Raw genomic sequence first — 22,652 nt, 5'->3', positions numbered from 1 at the left:
GACTTTTGGAAAAGTCGGGTTTCACGAAACGAAACGCGACCCAAAAAAACCAAAAGTCGCTCAACTCTACTCATAAGCATCAAGAATCAAAAGGCTAGACTGGACTTTGCTAAAAAAAATCTAAAAAAGCCAGCACAGTTCTGGAAGAACATTCTTTGGACAGATGAAACCAAGATCAACCTCTACCAGAATGATGGAAAGAGAAAAGTATGGTGAAGGCGTGGTACAGCTCATAATCCAAAGCATACCACATCATCTGTAAAACACGGCGGAGGCAGTGTGATGGCTTGGGCATGCATGGCTGCCAGTGGCACTGGGTCGCTAGTGTTTATTGATGATGTGACACAGGACAGAAGCAGCCAAATGAATTCTGAGGTATTCAGAGCCATACTGTATGCTCAGATCCAGCCAAATGCAGCCAAACTGATTGGTCGTCGTTTCATCCTACACATGGACAATGACCCAAAACATAAAGCCAAAGCAACACAGGAGTTTATTAAAGCAAAGAAGTGGAATATTCTTGAATGGCCAAGTCAGTCACCTGATCTCAACCAAATTGAGCATGCATTTCACTTGTTAAAGACTAAACTTCAGACAGAAAGGCCCACAAACAAACAGCAACTGAAAACCACCGCAGTGAAGGCCTGGCAGAGCATCAAAAAGGAGGAAACACAGCGTCTAGTGATGTCCATGAGTTTAAGACTTCAGGCAGTCATGGCCAACAAAGGGTTTTCAACCAAGTACTAGAAATGAACATTTTATTTACAATTATTTAATCTGTCCAATTACTTTTGGTCCCTTTAAAAACAGGGTGGCACATGTTAAGGAGCTGAAACTCCTAAACCCTTCATCCAATTTTAATGTGGATACCCTCAAATGAAAGCTGAAAGTCTGAACTTCAACTGCATCTGAATTGTTTTGTTTAAAATTGTTTGTGGTAATGTCTAGATCCAAAATTAGAAAAATGTTGTCTCTGTCCAAATATATATGGACCTAACTGTATGTGCCAGCATATAAAAAAAAGGTAACCTCAGATGAATTAGACAAATAATCAGTGGATATATATTTAACCCCTTCACCCCCAAGGGTGGTTTGCAAGTTCATGACCGAGCCAATTTTTACAATTCTGACCACTGTCCCTTCATGAGGTTATAACTCTGGAACGCTTCAATGGATCTAGGCAATTCTGAGAATGTTTTCTCGTGACATATTGTACTTCACTTTAGTGGTAAAATTTTTTCGCTATAACTTGCATTTATTTATGAAAAAACAGAAGTATGGCGAAAATTTTGAAAATTTTGCAATTGTCAAACTTTCAATTTTTATGCCCTTTAAACAGAGAAATATGTGACACAAAATAGTTACTAAATAACATTTCCCACATGTCTACTTTACATCAGCACAATTTGGGAAACAACATTTTTTTTGGTTAGGAAGTTATAAGGGTTAAAAGTTGACCAGCGATTTCTAATTTTTACAGCAAAACTTACAAAACCTTTTTTGTAGGGACCACCTCACATTTGAAGTCACTTTGAGGGGTCTAAATGGCAGAAAATACCCAAAAGTGACACCATTCTAAAAACTGCACCCCAGAAGCTACTCAAAACTACATTCAAGAAGATTATTAACCCTTCAGGTGCTTCACAGGAGCAGAAGCAATGTGGAAGGAAAAAATGAACATTTAACTTTTTAGTCACAAAAAAATATTTTAGCAACAATTTTTTTATTTTCCCAAGGGTAACAGGAGAAATTGGACCCCAAAAGTTGTTGTCCAATTTGTCCTGAGTACGCTGATACCCAATATGTGGGGGGGAACCACTGTTTGGGCGTATAGCAGGGCTCAGAAGGGAAGGAGCCCCGTTTGACTTTTTCAACCTAAAATTGGCTGGAAATGAGATCGGACGCCATGTCGTGTTTGACGAGCGTCTGATGTGCCTAAACAGTGGAAACCCCCCACAAGTGACCCCATTTTGGAAACTAGACCCCCTAAGGAACTTATCTAGATGTGTGGTGACCACTTTGAACCCCCAAGGGCTTCACAGAAGTTTATAACGCCCGGGCGTGAAAATAAAAAATCCTATTTTTTCCACAAACATGATCATTTAGTCCCCAATATTTTGTTTTCCCAAGGGTAACAGGACAAATTTGACAACAACCTTTGGGGTCCAATTTCTCCTGAGTACGCTGATACCCAATATGTGAGGGGAAACCACTGTTTGGGCACATGGCAGGGCTCAGAAGGGAAGGAGCCCCGTTTGACTTTTTCAACCTAAAATTGGCTGGAATGGCAGGCACTGTACTGAATAAGGATAGTGTCTCTGACTGTAGAGCCCCCATGGATTTGACGATAAGCAAACTCCGTGCAGTGCCTCCCCCTCCCACTACTCCCCCCCCCCCAGGGGATGCCATAATTTAGGACGCCCCACTGACCAACGGAAAGAGAGGAAGGAGCTTCCGGCCACACCCTCAGGGGTTAAATTCAGGTGCTGGGGTGGGGGTCTTTCTCTTTCCTCTCCGCCTGATACCTAGAAACTTTTGTCTCAGGCCCCTGGAAGCTTTTGTGCCCTGATGCCAGGAATCCCCTGAAGCCATGTCTGAGGAAGTGATGGAGGCCCTGCGGCAGAGAGCAGCACAGGTGGGTGATCCATGTATTATAGCCCTTTTATCTAAACTGGATGCGCACCCACCTGTGCCCTCTCCTGATCCCCTATTGCTGCAGGCCTCTCCTTTGTCTCCCGGGGCCCAATCCTCCCCTGGCCAACAGGCTTCACTACCATCCTCCCATCCAGCTACAGCAATGCCTTCACAGGATACAGTCTCCATTTCCCTCCATGCCCCGGCCTCCCCCTTTGTCTCCCGGGTCCCAATCCCCCCCTGAACCCATGGCTTCTCCGGTACCCCCTCATCCAGCTCCAGCGCCGCCCTTACAGCACTCAGCCTCCGCATCCCTTCATGCCCCGTCCTCTCCTGTCTCCTTCGCTGGCCCTCTCCTCCCTGCGTCGGGCTCTTCACAGCAGTCACCCAGCTTTTCTGGGGCTGCTCCTGCATCGACCTGGCAGGCGTTCTGAGAGCACATCGCTCCCACCAGTGCGACTTAAGGTCGGTGGTAGCATCGCCACTGGTCTCCGTTGCCCCCGAAATGCTGCTGCGGATGCTCTGGCCTGTAGGCCTCAGGCCCGGATGCCATTATTAGGCTCTGGACGCCTATACACGCCTGAAGCCACGCCCAATTCCTCCTCCATCGTTCCGCCTATCTCACCACCCACCCTTTGTCTACTGCAGAGCGGTGGGCGGAGTCGGTCCAAAGCCCCGCCCACTTCCACCCAGCATCACAGCAGAAGCCCCACAAGTAGTACGCCCATCTCTAGCATTTTAATAGGTGCCAATCATCAGAGCCGGGCGCAGGCTCCGCCCACCCTGCGTCACCAGTGCTCCAGCGTCCAGCCCTGCACAGCCCCCTCCACTGCTATACGAAGCGCTCAGCAAAGTTTAACCCTTGCAAGTTCCAGCAGGGTCCGGCCCAGCACAGTCCCCTCCACTGCTATACCAAGGACTAGGCTGCTGCCACATCCACTTGAGGGCAGGCAGCGAAGCACTCAGCAAAGTTTAACCCTTTCAAGGTCCAGCAATATCCCTCTACCAAGCCCGGTCTCTCACGTCTCTCCTACGGGCGCATCACAGCCGCCCGTGCGGAACGTTGGGATTTCGGGTGAGAACTGCCATACTGCTGCCGAGCGTGCTGTTCGGTCCAACCCGACCGTTCAGGACGCTCTGCAACATAACCTACGTGTTACACAAAGCACAAACGCAGCACACTACACTCCACCAACCCCACCACTGTCACAAACACCTGCGTCGCACACTATTTCATTGGCGGTCAGAACGCCATTCCCATTAGACACCTACAGTGGAAGCAATAATAACGCCACACCACTTACGCGACAGCCTACAAAACAACATACACCCGGCCACCACGAACGTAGCCACATACGTCACAGATCCTCCACACCATCCTTTGCGGATTCCTCCCACCACCACCTTTCTCGCTGTCCCTCTGGCTGTCGTTGTTCCCATTGCAGGCGAAGGCGTACCTACAACAGGAGTCGTCACAGGTCGCGCTCCTCCAGACGGAGGTCAACTTCCACATCAGGGCAGTCCGATGTGTCCGAGGGCCACCGCAGCAGGCGTTCTTGGTCATCAAGCCGTAGACGTCACACGGAATCTCCAAACCAGACTACTAGCCAGAGGAGCAGCGACAAACATCTTGCGTCCTCCAGTCAGATGCATAGCCAGCAGGGAGCGCCGTCACAAGCTCACGGCAGCCTTCGGCTGCGACGGGCTCCATCGTCATCATAAATCCGAGAAGATCCTTCCCTTTCCACCATGCCTCATCAGCATCGAAGTTCTGTCATCGATTCAGAATTCCAGCCACGTTCCAATGGCCAAGACATTTCTGGGCCAGATCGGGCCTCCAGCCGGGAGCAGGATATCGCAGGGGTACCTCCTTCACAAGGAGACACTCGACTGGCGACAGACAGCGGTGAGTCTCGCATAACCAATCCACATATCAACATACACAACACAGAAGAGAGCAACCTGGCATCTGCCATCAGGGCTCTAGTCGATCACTTTAATCAGCACAGTGGTCAAACCGTCACCAGGAATATACCTCAATCAGCTAGTCTACATAAAGATGCATTTTTCTGCGGAATTAGTCCGCTAGGTACACACATAGACTTTGAGAAAAAAGAGAAGATCTGGAATAATGACTATATAGACGTATGGTCACTGTTATCAGCGGACCAACAGTCAGTGGATAAGGAAAGGAGGACAGGCGAGTGGTCATACGATAGAAACAGAGGTAAAATAGCACATACAATGAACAACTGGCTGCAGGCCTTCACAGTCCTAGGATGTATAATGGGCCAAAAACATCCAGAACGCTGCTCACAGTTATTCATATATATGGATTTAATATATAACTCCTATAAGTCTCATGGCGGTGTTGCTTGGAGGCGCTATGACGAGGAGTTCCGCAGGAGGCTAGCCCTGCAACCAGATTTAGGATGGGGAGTTAAAGCCACAGATGTCTGGCTACGATTAATGCTTACACAAAAACACCCTCCCTTTTCATCATCGGCCACTAGTTTCTCAGCAGCCGCAGGCCAAAACTCTGTGGTCGTACGGAGACCAGGGGCCTGCATGTTATTCAATGGTGGAAACTGTCGCTTCCAGGCGGCATGCAGATATAGACACGACTGCTCAGCCTGCGGCGGCGGACACCCTGCATCAAGGTGTACACGCCTCGCAAGCGGAACTGCTACGAGGCAAAACCCCGGTGAGCGTAGCCGCCATGGGCCCATGGCTAAGCCTTTATCCCAAAAAAGTAGCTGCTCAGCAATTATACGACGGTTTTAAGTACGGTTTCTTCATCCCCTTTAAATTTAACCGAACGCCAACATCGGCAAAAAATCTACAATCAGCCCGAGAGTTCCCAGAGATTTTACAGCAAAAAATCATAAAAGAGGTAGAACTCGGCAGGATGGCGGGCCCATTTCAATCATTACCATTCAAAAATTTCAGAATCTCGCCTCTAGGTATTGTGCCCAAAAAAGAACCCGGTAAATATCGGCTAATTCATCACCTTTCCTACCCAAAAGGCGATTCGGTCAATGACGCAATACCCCCGGAAGACTCGTCGGTAACCTACGCTTCGTTTGACAGAGCAGTGGAGCTCGTGCGCGCGGCGGGGCACGTCGCCCTACTGGCAAAAACCGACATCGAGTCAGCTTTCCGTCTTTTACCCGTGCACCCTGAATGCTACCATTTGTTAGGTTGTAAGGTGGACCAGCTTTTTTATTTCGACATGTGCCTGCCAATGGGCTGCTCCATTTCCTGTCATTATTTCGAGCTTTTCAGCACCTTCTTAGACTGGGTAGTACGTCACGAAACAGGCAGCAATTCAACAGTGCACTACCTCGATGACTTTTTGTTCGTCGGACCGAGGGACTCTAAACTCGGTTCTTTTCTTCTTCAGAAGTTTAAATTTATTTCAAGGCGTTTCGGTGTCCCACTATCGCCGGAAAAAACGATCGGTCCATGTAACGTTCTCCCTTTCCTCGGTATCGAAATAGATACTAATGAGATGATTTTTCGTTTACCGGCGGATAAATTAGAAAAAACACTTCAGATAGTAAAAAGTTTCATTGTTAAAAAGAAAGTCACCCTCCAGCAGATGCAGTCCTTACTAGGCTTACTCAATTTTGCTTGTCGCGTTATGCCGGTCGGCAGGGCTTTCTCACGCAGGTTATCATTAGCTACAAAGGGCATCGCCCAGCCGGGCCACCGAATCAGAATTAATCGCTCAATGAAAGCTGACTTGACCGTCTGGAAAACATTCTTGGAAACCTACAATGGCCATACATGTGTCATGTCTCATGAGATGCTAAACAATGCCCTTGGTCTACTGGTGGGCGCGGATCTCACAAATGGTTTTGTTGCAATCTACTGCAACCAATGGTGTAAAAGCAGATGGCCGGTCCCGTGGACCTCTACCACCTGGGGCAGCAACCCCGTTTTGTTGGAAATATTTGCCATAGTGACATCTGTCGAACTATGGGGTGAAAAACTAAAAAACGCAAATATCAGATTTCTTATAAAAAACCCGGGAAGCGCTAAATGCTTAAACAGTATGTCTTCATCATCGCCACCGATCCTCGCGCTGTTGCGCCGCCTCGCACTATTATGCCTTAGACACAACATCTGGTGCCGAGCCAGAGTGACGTCTACTGTGGATGATAAGATGGTTAACTCTCTGTTGTCTTCCGATTGGCAGGCCTTCAAAGTCTTCCTTCCCAACGCAGAACCAACGGGCCTACTGTGTCCTCCCTCCCTCTGGGACACAGTGGCCAATCACTGATGCCCTTGATCCGAGCCTCAGTCACACCGGCTACCTGGCAGGTTTATGGTAAGGCATGGGAAGAGTGGTGCTCGCTAATTAGAGGAAGGCCAGTCGATACTTGTGATCGGGCAAGATGCGACGTGGTGGTAGAACTCCTGAATCAGCTCAGGAGTAGAGGCGCGTCGGGCACATTAGCGCAGCGTCATTTATCGGGAGTAGCCTTTTTCTTTCAGCTAGTGGGATGGGCTGATGTTACTAAATATTTTTTCATAAAGCAAGCCGTTAAAGGCTGGAAAAGGCTCCAACCCAGTCAGGAATGTCGTCGCCCCGTTTCTTTAAAGCTGTTGCACACCATTATAACAATATCTAAAATGGTATGCAAGTCTCAATATGAGTCAGCCCTAATATCTGCAGCATTTGAAATCGCATTCTTCGGGGCGCTGCGAATTAGTGAACTAGTGCCGCATTCCAAAACAGCATTTGTAGGCGGGTTAATTAATGAGGATCTCGTAATATGCAGCAACGCGCTGCGCATTAGAGTGCGAAAATCCAAATGTGACCCCACCGGTAGGGGGTCGTGGGTCCTGGTTAAGGCCGTAGACGGCCCCGTATGCCCTGTCAAGATAGTCAGACACTACGCGGCCATAAGGCACGAAAGTAGATTTTTTCTCTCTCACACCGACGGGTCCCCGCTTACTAAATATCAATTTCACACAATTTATAAGCTATGTCTACAAGCTGTCGGTGCAGACCCCAAACAATATGGGACGCATTCTTTTAGAATAGGAGCAGCCACTGAAGCAGCTAGGGCCGGTGTAGCTGAAGCTGAAGTACAGAGATTGGGACGTTGGAAATCCGCATGCTTTGCGAGATACATAAGACCAGACCTGCTCTAACACATCTTGTTTCTTACAGGAGGTCATAAGCCCACAGTTTGGGTACTGGGACATTCTTTTATTTATTGGGCGGGCAAAAGAGCAGAAATACGCCCCGGTGGAAAGAATTTTAAACTCCCACGTATACAGGTCAACTGGAGAGGCATCAGAGGGCTCCTGTGGGATCAAATCTTCCCGGAGTTGGTTAAAATTTCTAAAATGGCAAAAAGGCCGCTGATATTGGTGTTACATGCTGGTGGTAATGATTTGTGCAAGACAACAGGTGTGGAGCTCTTCACGACAATGAAAACCGACATAAAGCGGGCTGTTTGCTTGATACCAGATATGGTGGTTGTGTGGTCTGATATAACATCACGAACGGTCTGGCATGGAGCTAAAGACCTTAAGGCCGTTGACAAATCAAGGAGAAGGATTAACGTAAAGATGGCAACGTTTGTCAAAGAGAACTACGGCATCGCGGTTCACCACCACAATCTAGAAGAGGACATCTCACTCTACCTGAGACCGGACGGCGTTCATCTCACAGATATCGGGCTTGATATGTTGTTAACTAATTTGCAGGACGGGGTTGAACAGGCCTTAATGATGTCGTGTGGGGGTCGGAGTCCTGTGTAGGTCATACACATGATCCTCCGTGGCGGTAGTGTAGAGGGCGGCAAGGTTCGTAACCTCTCATCAGCCGACGTGCCCAGCGGTCGCGGGCCCACAGCTTTAAGAACGTTGTGAATTATTATTAAACTGTGACCAACCTGTTCAACCCATCCATGCTTGTCGGTGTTTTGTTATTAGGGGATTGGTGGGAGGCGGGATGGCACTGCTTACGACACACAGGTCTCTGCAGTCTGGCAGGCACTGTACTAAATAAGGATAGTGTCTCTGACTGTAGAGCCCCCATGGATTTGACGATAAGCAAACTCCGTGCAGTGCCTCCCCCTCCCACTACTCCCCCCCCCAGGGGATGCCATAATTTAGGACGCCCCACTGACCAACGGAAAGAGAGGAAGGAGCGTCCGGCCACACCCTCAGGGGTTAAATTCAGGTGCTGGGGTGGGGGTCTTTCTCTTTCCTCTCCGCCTGATACCTAGAAGCTTTTGTCCCACCCTCCCTCCCTTATAGATTAGTGAGTGTGCGGCGCAAATGTTGTTTAACATCTATAGTTTAAAAAAAAAAAAAAAAAAAATTTATTCATGTTTGGTTTGTGTAAAATTACTATTCACATTATCTTTTTATTTTGTCACAGCGGTAGTGTAGAGGGCGGCAAGGTTCGTAACCTCTCATCAGCCGACGTGCCCAGAGGTCGCGGGCCCACAGATTTGAGAACGTTGTGAATTGTACTTGCCTCTCTCTGCTTATTATTAATAAACTGTGACCGACCTGTTCAACCCATCCATGCTTGTCAGTGTTTTGTTATTAGGGGATTGGTGGGAGGCGGGATGGCACTGCTTACAACACACAGGTCTCTGCAGTCTTGAGATCGGACGCCATGTCGCGTTTGACGAGCGTCTGATGTGCCTAAACAGTGGAAACCCCCACAAATGACACCATTTTGGAAACTATACCCCCTAAGGAACTTATCTAGATGTGTGGTGAGCACTTTGAACCCCCATGGGTTTCACAGAAGTTTATAACGCCCGGGATGGAAAATAAAAAATCATATTTTTTCCACAAACATGATCATTTAGTCCCCAATATTTTGTTTTCCCAAGGGTAACAGGAGAAATTGGACCCCAAAGGTTGTTGTCAAATTTGTCCTGAGTACGCTGATACCCAATATGTGGGGGGGGGAACCACTGTTTGGGCACATGGCAGGGCTCAGAAGGGAAGGAGCCCCGTTTGACTTTTTCAACCTAAAATTGGCTGGAATTGAGATCGGGCGCCATGTCGCGTTTGACGAGCGTCTGATGTGCCTAAACAGTGGAAACCCCCCACAAGTGACTCCATTTTGGAAACTATACCCCCTAAGGAACTTATCTAGATGTGTGGTGAGCACTTTGAACCCCCATGGGTTTCACAGAAGTTTATAACGCCCGGGCGTGAAAATAAAAATTCATATTTTTTCCACAAACATGATCATTTAGTCCCCAATATTTTGTTTTCCCAAGGGTAACAGGAGAAATTGGACCCCAAAGGTTGTTGTCAAATTTGTCCTGAGTACGCTGATACCCAATATGTGGGGGGGAACCACTGTTTGGGCACATAGCAGGGCTCAGAAGGGAAGGAGCCCCGTTTGACTTTTTCAACCTAAAATTGGCTGGAATTCAGATTGGACGCCATGTCGCGTTTGACGAGCGTCTGATGTGCCTAATCAGTGGAAACCCCCCACAAGTGACTCCATTTTGGAAACTAGACCCCCTAAGGAACTTATCTAGATGTGTGGTGAGCACTTTGAACCCCCAAGTGTTTCACTAAAGATTATAATGCCCGGGCGTGAAAATATAAAATCCTGTTTTGTTCCCACATAAATGATCATTTAGTCCCCAATTTTTAATTTTCCCAAGAGTAACAGGAGAAATTGGACCCCTAAAGTTGTTGTCCAATTTGTTCTGAGTACCCTGATACCCCACATGTGGGAGAAAACTACTGTTTGGGCACACGTCAGGCCTCGAAAGGGAAGTAATGACGTTTTGGAAAGCAGACTTTGATGGAATGGTCTGTGGGCGTCATGTTCCATTTGCAGAGCCCTTGATGTTCCTAAACAGTAGAAACCCCCCCTTAAGTGACCCCATTTTGGAAACTAGACCCCCTAAGGAACATATCTAGATGTGTGGTGAGCACTTTGAACCCCCAAGTGTTTCACTAAAGATTATAATGCCCGGGCGTGAAAATATAAAATCCTGTTTTGTTCCCACATAAATGATCATTTAGTCCCCAATTTTTAATTTTCCCAAGAGTAACAGGAGAAATTGGACCCCTAAAGTTGTTGTCCAATTTGTTCTGAGTACCCTGATACCCCACATGTGGGAAAAAACTGTTTAGGCACACGTCGGGGCTCGAAAGGGAAGTAGTGTTTTTTTGGAATGCAGACTTTGATGGTCTGCTGGCGTCATGTTCCGTTTGAAGAGCCCCTGATGTGCCTAAACAGGAAAAAAACCCACATGTGGCATCATTTTGGATACTAGACCCCCAAAGAACAAATCTAGATGTGCCCCCAACTAATCTAATGTAAATTAGTAGTGCATGGAGGTGTGGTACAATTTGAAGCAATCCTTCATACACAGGCCAGGTTTTTCAGGGCAGGTGTCGCATTGATAAGTGGTGTCCCTGCGTATTCCTTTTTTGTAACACACTCGACACCTTTTTTGCGGCTTACCTTTTCTTGGGGTTGGCGGGACCACCCCCGTAAAATGCTGACCTGGGACAATACGAGCACCTTCAGTTCCAGAAGTACTGGGGCCCGCTCCTTCCTGAGTGCCAAACATCAGGGCCTTAACCACTACCTCCTGGAACTGAAGGTACGACGTATCGCTGGGGCATGCACATTGTGACAGCAGGAATGCGTTGAGCATTGCCATTTGGACGATGTGCACGGCCAGCTTTTTATACCACACCTTGGCCTTCCTCAATTCATTGTACGGTTGGAGGAGTTGGAGGAGAGATCAACGCCCCCCATGTTTTCGTTGTACCCCACTACACATGTCGGTTTGAGAACCTGTGTAGAGGTACCCCGTACAGTGCAGAGGGTACTGCCATCACCGTGTATGGTGGTCAAGAGATGGACATCTCTCTTGTCCTTGTACTTGACCACCAGCAGGTGATCGCTACATTGGGCTCTGCTCTCACCTTTTCGGAGCATCTGCCCAAGTAGCATCTTCGGGAGGCCTCTCTGATTTTTGCGGACAGTACCGCAGGCTGCGGTACGTCGCTCAGAGAGGGATTTGTAGAGTGGGATGCTAGTATAAAAGTTATCAGTGTAGAGATGATAACCTTTATCCAGCAGTGGGTGCACCAAATCCCACACAATTTTCCCACTCACTCCCAGGAAAGGAGGACACTCAGGGGGTTCAATCCGGGTGTCCTTCCCTTCGTAAACTCTAAACTTGTGGATGTACCCTGAGGTACTCTCACACAACTTATAGAGTTTGATTCCGTACCTGGCCCTCTTACTGGGCAGGTATTGATGGAATCGCAGCCTTCCCTTGAAGTGAACCAAGGACTCATCCACGCAGATGTCCCTTTGGGGCATGTACAGGGCCGGACTGGGACTAAAATTCAGCCCTGGCATTTGAAGTTACACAGGCCCACTAGTCACATGGTGACTATATAATATCTTTGTACACTTGTAGTTTACAAGAAGTGAGAGGAGATTAACACAACTATATAACATGTAGTCACAGCTGTGCCCAGTATTTCAGCTCAGTCCTATTTATTGCTTTTAGGTACAGTACTCCTCCCAAATCTCTGTCCCCTTTTGTATGCATGATTACAGAATTCCTGGCAGAACTGCTCTCTATTGGGCAACCAGACCCCCTGGTCATAGCCGCCCCTATCATACCTCCCAACTTTTGAAGAAGGGAAAGATGGACAAAGACTGCGGCGCGCGTAGCTTGCCGCTGCAAATTTTGGCCACGCCCAGCCACATTCATTTCACAACTAGTCACACCCATGTCCACACCTAATCGCACCCATTTAGCACTGCTGATCACACTGACTGGTACTGAGGGCACAGTGGCTGGCATTATGGGCACACTGACTGGCACTAAGGAAGAGAGAAAACAGAGAGAGAGAGAAAAAAGAAAACAGAGAGAGCGAGAAAGAAAGGGGAAAGAAAGAACAGTGAGAGACAAAGAAAGAACAGTGAGAGACAGAGAAAGAACAGAGAGAGAAAGAAAGAGGGGAAAGAAAGAAAGAACAGAGAGAGACAGAGAAAGAACAGAGAGAGAAAGAAAGAAGTAAAGAAAAGAAAGAAAGAACAGAGAGAAAGAGAGGAAAGAAAAAGAAAGAAAGAGGGGAAGAAAGAACAGAGAGAAAAAAGAAAGATTAGAGAGAGAAAGAAAGAACAGAGAGAGAAAGAAAGAACAGAGAGAGAAAGAAAATGAGGGAAAGACAGAACAGAGAATGAAAGAACAGAGAAAGAAAGAAAAAGAGAGAAAGAAATAAAGAAAGATTCTACAAAGATACTATAGCAGCCCGGCTCCCATTGTAGTGCCCACCTGAGCCTCCCGGTGCAGGACCTATCATGATCCGCTCACATGGCCGGCATCCCCGATTCCAAGGCGATCCTGCTGTCTGCGCTGTCGGAGGAGGACACGGTGATGGATCTGAAGCATTCCTGGTTCCGTCACAATCTCCTCAAGAAATTCTCATTTCCGGTCAGCTTCCAGCACATCACTTCAGGTGGAACGTCATGTGTGTGTTTTAAAATGCTCCTCGGGGCTCCGCCGTGTACTCCTGTGTCCGTGGGAAAAGCCCGCTTTGTATGCTTTGTTCACACTTGGCTCCGCTCCGTACATCCCGTACACATATGGCTCCACTCCATACACACGGCTCCACTCCGTCCACCTCGTACACGCGTGGCTCCTCTCCGTACACCTCGTACACGCGTGGCTCCGCTCCGTACACCTCGTACACATGGCTCCTCTCCGTACACCTCGTACACACGGCTCCTCTCCGTACACCTCGTACACACACGGTTCCGCTCTGTACATCTCATACACACGGCTCCTCTCCGTACACCTCGTACACACGGCTCCTCTCCGTACACCTCGTACACACGGCTCCTCTCCATACACCTCGTACACACGGCTCCTCTCTGTACACCTCGTACACACGGCTCCTCTCCGTACACCTCGTACACGCACGGCTCCTCTCCGTACACCTCGTACACACGGCTCCGCTCCGTACACGCGTGGCTCCGCTCCGTACACTTCATACACACGGCTCCTCTCCGTACACCTCGTACACACGGCTCCTCTCCGTACACCTCGTACACGCGCGGCTCCTCTCCGTACACCTCGTACACACGGCTCCGCTCCGTACACGCGTGGCTCCGCTCCGTACACCTCATACACACGGCTCTGCTCCGTACACGCACGGCTCCACCTCGTACACCTCATACACACGGCTCCTCTTCGTACACCTCGTACACACACGGCTCCACCTCGTACACACACACGGCTCCGCTCCGTACATCTCGTACACACGGCTCCTCTCCGTACACCTCGTACACACGGCTCCTCTCCGTACACCTCGTACACGCGCGGCTCCTCTCCGTACACCTCGTACACACGGCTCCTCTCCGTACACCTCGTACACACACGGCTCCGCTCCGTACATCTCGTACACACGGCTCCTCTCCGTACACCTCGTACACACGGCTCCTCTCCGTACACCTCGTACACGCACGGCTCCTCTCCGTACACCTCGTACACACGGCTCCGCTCCGTACACGCGTGGCTCCGCTCCGTACACTTCATACACACGGCTCCTCTCCGTACACCTCGTACACACGGCTCCTCTCCGTACACCTCGTACACGCGCGGCTCCTCTCCGTACACCTCGTACACACGGCTCCGCTCCGTACACGCGTGGCTCCGCTCCATACACCTCATACACACGGCTCTGCTCCGTACACGCACGGCTCCACCTCGTACACCTCATACACACGGCTCCTCTTCGTACACCTCGTACACACACGGCTCCACCTCGTACACACACACGGCTCCGCTCCGTACATCTCGTACACACGGCTCCTCTCCGTACACCTCGTACACACGGCTCCTCTCCGTACACCTCGTACACGCGCGGCTCCTCTCTGTACACCTCGTACACACACGGCTCCTCTCTGTACACCTCGTACACACACGGCTCCGCTCCGTACATCTCGTACACACGGCTCCTCTCCGTACACCTCGTACACACGGCTCCTCTCCGTACACCTCGTACACACACGGCTCCGCTCCGTACACCTCGTATATGCGCGGCTCCTCTCCGTACACCTCGTACACGCGCGGCTCCTCTCCGTACACCTCGTACATGCGCGGCTCCTCTCCGTACACCTCGTACACGCGCGGCTCCTCTCCGTACACCTCGTACACACTGCTCCGCTCCGTACACCTCGTACACACTGCTCCGCTCCGTACACCTCGTACACACTGCTCCGCTCCGTACACCTCGTACACACTGCTCCGCTCCGTACACCTCGTACACTCACGGCTCCGCTCTGTACACCTCGTACACACACAGCTCTGCTACATCCACACTGTAAATCCTGACCCCACACATACATACCTCAACCAGCACCATGACAACAGCAAAGCAGAGTCTTGCAGATGGTAGAGGCAAGGCTGAGCGCACAGGACCTGTGATGAGGTCACAGGAGGGGCGGAGTCAGGGGTGACATGATCGGGGGTCTGGACAAAGGCTCCTGCTGATCATGTGACCCCCTGACTCCTCCCCTCCTGTGACCTCATCACAGGTCCTGCGAACAGAGCGAGCAGGCAAGCGAGTGCGACGCTGTGAGTGGCTGCGGGGGGGAGGGGGTCTCATGTTAAGGCGAGGATGGGGTGCGTGGGGGGGGCGTGGCGGCTTATCTCCCTGCAGTGCGGGAGGAACTTGAAACTATCACCGCCGTGCCCACAGAGGGCCGGCGGCAGGAGCAACAGTGGCCGCAGCAGCTGGCAAGCGGCCAGATGATCGGGCGCTGCCGCCCGCGGCCCACGTGACAGCGGCCCAGCGGGAAAATGCCCGGTTAGTTATATTGCCAATCCGGGCCTGGGCATGTACACCTCAGCAAACTTTTTGTTGAAGTGTTCGATGATCGGCCGAATTTTGAAAAGATGGTCAAAGTTGGGGTCATCTTGTGTGGGACACTCTGCATTATCAGTATAATGCAGAAACTTGTGGATGGCCTCAAAACGCGTCCGGGCCATGACCATTCGGAACACTGGAGTGTTGTATAAAATATCAACACTACAATATTGCCGAATTTCTGGCTTCTTCAGTATCCCCATATGGAGGACCAGGCCCCAAAACTGCGTCATTTCAACTGCGTCTACAGGAGACCAGTTTGAAAATGTTGAACGCGGGTTTTGCTACAAAAATTGACGAGCGTACAAATTAGTTTGCTCCACCATGAGGTTAACGAAATCCTCAGAGAAAAAGACTTTGAAAAAGTCAATTTCTGTGAGGCCGGTGGTGTCAAACTTGATTCCTGATTCTGCCACAAAATCAGGAATCAGTGGCTCGTAATTTTCGGGGGGCGAGGTCCATACGGGGAGCACTGGGTCAGCTGCGGGCATGGTGGGCGCTGCCTCATCTTCTGTCCTGGAGCGTCTGCGTGGCGGTTCCGCAGGACCCGAGGAGGAAGATGAGGAGGGGGAAGAGGAAGAAGAAGAGGATGAAGAATCCGAAAAATAAAGAAAAGTCGGATCCTCATCCAAATCGCTATCAGTGTCGGAGGCAAGTATAGCATATGCCTCCTCCATTGAATAGCGCTGTTGGGATGAATTTGATGACATTTTTGTGTAAATATGGTGCTTGGGTGTACACTTTATTGAAAACTGTATGTGTACGTGGGGGGGGAGAGTGATTGGCGTAAACTTTCTATAAAGAAAAAGCTGTGGAAAAAAGTCTAAAACAGCAAGCCCTAGCTGATAAGTGTCACAAAACTAGGCTGCTGGATGTGCGCACGGGGTGGCGCAAAGGGGGGGGTGGAAAAAAAAAAAGGAAACTGGCAGGCACAAACTCTGATAAGTGAACTGTGTCACTTATCCAAGTTTTGCAGCTGCGGGATGTGTGTACGGAAGTGGCACAAAGGGGGCTAAGGGCTAAGGAAAAAAAAGCGAGCACGAGTGTTGATCAGTGAACTGCGTCACCGATCAACGCTCGGCGGCTGCGCACGGAGGTGACGCAAAAGTGGGGTGGAGGGGTGTAAAAATAGGGGGAAGGGGGATGGGGGGATTAGGGTGGAGGGATGGGGGGATGAGGATAGAATGGGGAGTGAAGATAGATTGGGCAGGGGATCAGGGATCAGGAACACTTACGGTTGGCGGTTTTTTCTTTCTTTTTTTTTTCTTCTTTCTGCAGGGATTGTGACGCTACAAGCTGTGGCACCACAATACCCAGCACAGGACCTCTTGCTGCGTCTGACCTCTCTGCAGGAATCCTCAGCTAGAGTGAGGACCCTTGCAGACAGGTCAGACAGGTCAGGGGCAGGTCACAGAGCGGTCACATCGCTGCTGTGACCTGTCATTGGTGGGATCGAATGATTACATCGATCCACCAATCTCTGATCTGCCTGGTGACCATGGCAACTGCCTAGAATCGGAGCTCACAGCTCCGATTACAAGGCAGGTCATGCCCAGGTCACCAGCAGGGCACAGAGCGGTCACATGGTGACCGCAACTGTGCCCTGTGGTTGGCGTGATCGCCGATCTAATCGATCGCGCCAGCCAGCTCATGCAGGCCCTGCTAATAAAGCACCGATCCAGGCCGGTATTGGCAGGGCACAGCGGCGATATAGCGCCGCTGTGCAATGCGATTGGCGCGATTGATTAGATCGGCGATCGCGCCAATCCGGGTGCTTTTTGCCGGTGCCTGGCGTTGCTAGGCACCGGTTCTAGGATCGAGTACATCGGTACTTGATCCCAGCCTAGGACATCATTGTTTCAGCCAAGCTGATTAGCTGAAACAATGAGAAACGCTGCGATTGGCTGTTCAGAATTGAACAGCCAATCACAGCGCTCTGGATGCCGGGGGGGCGGGATCACAGCCCGGGATGCTGACGCCATCTTCTGTAAGGTGAGATGGCGTCGGATTTTTAATGCGATCACCGCGACTTAAGTCGCGGTATCGCATTAAAGGGCCCGACGTATTATCCCATCCACGGTCATACGGGCCCGGGTACCGTGGACGGGACAGTACGTCGGATGTCAGGAAGGGGTTAAGTAAAAAAATGAACTTTTACCTAGATGTCACAAGTGATCTAAAAAGTGCCGCTGATAGGACCTAGGAGTGATGGTGATTACTGAATAAATGTCATTTGCTTCTTTTGACTGGTAATATAAAAAAAACTTGATTTTTCTCTACTAGCTTCATGTTATGCAATAGCACCACCTTGTGGTCAAGTGATGAATTACAGTGGCGCTATATTTTCATGCTTTTCTTTGCATATATTAATTTTTGGCACTAAGCACTTTATCTTGTTTTTGCTTACATCATCATTAATATATTTCTATGGAAATAACCTAATGGCAGTCAAATCAAGATGTATTAAGATGTTTTTTTTTGCTATATAAATAATATGATATATCACAAAGGTTATGTCACTGTCAGGTGACCCAATAACCAAGAGTGTCACTCATTTCATAAAATACATGTTTTATTAAACATTAATTGACAAACAACCATAAAACCATTGCCTCAAACCAACACTTATAGGAAGGAGAAACAGCAAAAGGATACAAATTCAATTATATAATGAGGCAAAATTTAAATAAAATGACTACAGTATCCTGAATAATATAATATGCCCAACAATATACTTAGTATTTATTGATTAGATACATTTTTAATAAAACTATAGAAAATTGCATGCAAAAAACCTGCATAGGTGTGAATAAAATTTACTGCCTTAATTTGAATAGAATCTAACACATAATTCACACCATTGAATAACTATTCATTAATCAGCTGTTCCTGATGCTACACCACCATAGCATGGCTGTAGAAAATTGCATGCGAAAAACCTGCATAGATGTGAATAAAATTTACTGCCTTAATGTGAATAGAATCTAACACACAATTCACACCCCCAGGAAGAAGCACGGGCGAAACGCGCGTTGGGGTGTGGGGAAGCAGCATCCTACTCTATGCCTAACTCCACTGTGCACACTGCTTAGGTAATATGTATTTGGCCATTCATTCATTACATTTATTTTCATGCTTTGGGTCATTTTAACCTGCATACATGAGAGGCTGTGGTAGTGCTGTAGCAGCAATGGCTGCATATATTGCATATTGTGGGTGATTAGAATCCACATATGTGTAAGGCTATGGTGGTGTAGCAGCAGCAATAGCTGATTAATGAATAGTCATTTAATGGTGTGAATTGTGTGTTAGATTCTATTCAAATCAAGGCAGTATATTTCATTCACATCTATGCAGGTTTTTGCATGCAATTTTCTACAGCCATTTAGCCCTGTTGTATCTAATTAAAGATACTAAGTATATTGTGGGGCATATTATATGTGTAAAGCTATGGTGGTGTAGCAGCAGCAACAGCTGATTAATGGTGTGATTTATGTGTTAGATTCTATTCAAATTAAGGCAGTAAATTTTATTCACATCTATGCAGGTTTTTGCATGCAATTTTCTGCAGCCATGTGTGAGGCTATGGCGGTGTAGCAGCAGCAACAGCTGATTAATGAATAGTCATTCAATGTTGTGAATTATGTGTTAGATTCTATTCACATTAAGGCGGTAAATTTTATTCACATCTATGCAGGTTTTTTGCATGCAATTTTCTATAGTTTTATTAAAAATGTATCTAATCAATAAATACTAAGTATATTGTTGGGCATATTATATTATTCAGGATACTGTAGTCATTTTCTTTAAATTTTGACTCATTATATAATTGAATTTGTATCCTTTTGCTGTTTCTCCTTCCTATAAGTGTTGGTTTGAGGCAATGGTTTTATGGTTGTTTGTCAATTAATGTTTAATAAAACATGTATTTTATGAAATGAGTGACACTCTTAGTTAATGAGTCACCTGACAGTGACATAACCTTTGTGATATATTTGTGCATTGAGAGTGTAGCCCGCTCCTTTGAAGGATAATGGGCTTGGGTATTGTGCTTATAAATAATATGATGAAGACCTTATAGAGTAACCTCCGTTTTTCCAGTTACCGCTGTTCCTGAAATTTTATTTTTAATGAATTTATAAAAATTTCCATGTTTTAATATAAACCTTTCTTTGGTCGCTTCAATTAATTTTTCTGTACCCTAATACAGTTAATAGGATGTACAAAAATAATGTGGTTTAGTAGTCTGTAGAAGAGCCACCCTCATTTGACGGGCTATTGTTATATGCAAGGACCTGCTGTCTTGATCATCCTGCTAGAAGTGCATTTGTCATCAGACTGGGTTTGGGAAGGCCGTAGCTTTATGGCATGTGTTTTTTTTAAGTGAGATGTTGCCCGGAGTATATAGTGGGCAGTGTGGGCATGCTGGCACATGAAACGATTTTACAAGACTGACCTGAAAGACGAGGAGAGTACAACTGAAGAGATAATAAGTGTGAAGTCCTCACTGGGACTGTGGAGAAGGAGATATATATCGCATGGGAGAGATATGTAAACAATCCAGCAGAGGATTTTGTTAAAAATCTTACACTGACCTCTATCCAAGGAAAAAATGGGGAAATGCCATGCCTGCCACAGTCCATGGTGCTGTGACAAAGCATTAGTGGCAGTGTGCTTTATATACCCCACTAGATGGAGGCCCGATGCTACCGCATTGGGAGGGCGGTAATGCATGATGGGGGCAGGCTTTGTAGCGTTGATAATCTGTCCTCCATGTGCTCATCCACCTATACACTCTCTCTTTGCCCATGTGCTGACTTCTCCCGTCTGTGCTCTGTTCCTTGACCTGTCTACCCCATGTGCTATCCCCCTTGTCTTCTGTCTCTCTCCTTCCTGTGCTGTGTTCCCCCCTCATGTGCTGTCCCATTTGAGCTGTCTCCCCCTGTGCTCTGTCTCTCTCATCCCTGTGTCTGACCATATACAGAACATACCACAGCTCCTGGGCAGGGGTAGAAGCAAAAGACAATACTGACATCACAGCAGGAGATCACAGAGGATACATTTTGTGAGGTAAAATATTGTTTAAAAACAGTCAGTGAAATATTTTACCTCACAAAATGTATCCTCTGTGATCCCTTTGCTGCAATGTTAGTATTGTCTTTTGCTTCCTCCCCTGCCCAGGAGATGTGGTATGCGCCGTACATGGTCAGAGACAATTTTTAAAAAGAACTTTCATTCGCGTGAAGACCCCTTTAATGTGACTGGCTTCCTTTGCCTGTAGACACGTCGTGCATCTTCCTCCGGGATCAGATGAATGATTAACTGCACAGGCACAGTGTGACGGTGATCCGCTGGAGGTACCACGCAAGAAGCTACGTGAGTGTGTAAGTATGTGTGTGAGTGTGATAGTGTGAGTGTATGAGTGTGTGTGAGTGTGCACGGCGTATAGAGTGTGTGTGTGTGATGCGACGGTGTTCCATTGGTGGTACCATGCAATAGGTTGGTACCAAAACCAAAAAAACTGAACTGGAGTAGACTTGAATGACATGCATGATGTAAAAGCATGTTCACACTGGCCATAAAAGCAAGCAAAACCAAATGAAAAAACAATGTGTGCATATACCCTAATGAAAGTAAATAAGTAAAAAAGCAAGTGCATTAAATAACATAGGGTACTTGGTAAACACTATTTTGATCAAAAAAGTATAAAGCTGTCCCACCACGGCAAGGTGTACCCATTTGAGACAGTAACTACACTAACGGTTAAAACCTACCTAGGTGTTCCGTTGGTGGTACCATGCAATAGGTTGGTACCAGTAGCAGTTTCCATATTGAGACACCCATCACTTGGGTGTCAAAATATGGCGGTCGGGGAACTTCCTCCGCTTGGAATTCTGGGATACGGTGACATCTGGACAGAACAGGAAATGAAAACATTACAAGGCAATTATATAAATAGATGATTGCGGTCCATAAGCGTCGGATGTGCAGGGGAGAGGGGAGGGGCTAACGCACATTGTGGAAAGACCAAAGCGAGGTCTGAAGCGCTGATCCAGCCGGCGCATGCGCAGTGACAATCGTGTTGACAGCGCACGGGCGCCTGCACGATTTGGGTAGTCAGAAGGAGGCTTGGAATGCAGGTTTCATAGCGCCTGCGCACTGGTCAGCTAATGGATGAGGACATACGATGATAGAGGCTACCAGGTGCCGGAGAGAAATAACAGTATTGTATGTTGTTCATAAAAGTAAAGCATAACCTAAGAGATTTGTGCAACTGGGTGGAAATGGGCAGAGTGAAATCAAAGAAGATGGGGGAAAAATCAATATATAAAAAATAATAAAATATGATAAAAAATAAAATAAATTGAAAGAAGCTGATTTCCCTAATGCAAAGGATTCCAAGGCAGGATTGAAAATACCCCACATAAGGAAATAATGAAGACCACTGTTATTATTTTGGAACAACCCATATTGGGAAAAAAAAATATAAGCAAAAAACAGAAAAATAGAAATAAAATAAATGACCGAATTATACAAATCAAAAAATTAGAAATAAAATAAATGACAGAATTATATAAATCAAAAGGAAAATTTAAGTAAAAAATTAAACTAAACAGAAAAGAAAATAGTAATAAAAATAATAATAATAATAAAAATAAAATAAGTGCAAAAAACATATAGCAAAAAAATATAAAAAAAACAGATTGAAAAACTTAAATAAAATAAAGTAGAAATCGGAAAATGCAAAGTTGAAAATAATGGAAAAATTAAATCGCCAAAATAAAAAAATTAGAAAAAAAGAGAAAAGATAGAAATAAAAATTAAAGAATAAAATTAAAAAATAAAATGAAAATAAAATAAAAATGAACTGATAATGATGGGAGTAATATACCATGAGGTGAAAAACGTAAAATGGACAAGGGTATCAGTGAGTCTGAAAAGGTAAGAAATGGGTTAGCAGAGGAATAGAGGTGCCAGCATACAACACCATATAGTGTTGTGAATTCGCTTTCTGGCCTACCTCTGGTTACTAGTGAAGGTAGTGGAGCTGGTTATATTGACAGAGGGGTCGCGAGTTCTCTTTCCGGGCTCCCTTTGGTGGTTACTGG

General features: G+C 47.2%; 1 protein-coding gene across 2 annotated transcripts; it reads left to right on the top strand.

Moving 5' to 3' along the window:
• The first annotated feature begins 1,400 nt into the window (after positions 1–1,400).
• On the top strand, positions 1,401–8,922 carry LOC141075862 (uncharacterized). 2 transcript variants are annotated; one of them, XM_073563022.1, is made up of 3 exons: positions 1,401–4,540; positions 6,836–6,967; positions 7,817–8,922. In XM_073563022.1, exons 1-3 carry the CDS (start codon positions 4,384–4,386, stop codon positions 8,410–8,412), a joined length of 885 nt encoding a protein of 294 aa, XP_073419123.1. In that variant the 5' UTR covers positions 1,401–4,383; the 3' UTR covers positions 8,413–8,922. The 2 variants fall into 2 exon arrangements, with proteins under 2 accessions (XP_073419123.1, XP_073419122.1); XM_073563021.1 differs by having other exon boundaries at positions 1,401–6,967.
• The last annotated feature ends 13,730 nt before the right edge of the window (positions 8,923–22,652 follow it).

This window comes from Dendrobates tinctorius, unplaced genomic scaffold (assembly GCF_039654945.1).
Source record: "Dendrobates tinctorius isolate UK_male_01 unplaced genomic scaffold, ASM3965494v1 ptg000377l, whole genome shotgun sequence".
NCBI lineage: Eukaryota > Metazoa > Chordata > Amphibia > Anura > Dendrobatidae > Dendrobates > Dendrobates tinctorius.
Note: the sequence above shows the minus strand (reverse complement) of the source record. Positions and strands in the feature narration are given on the sequence as shown.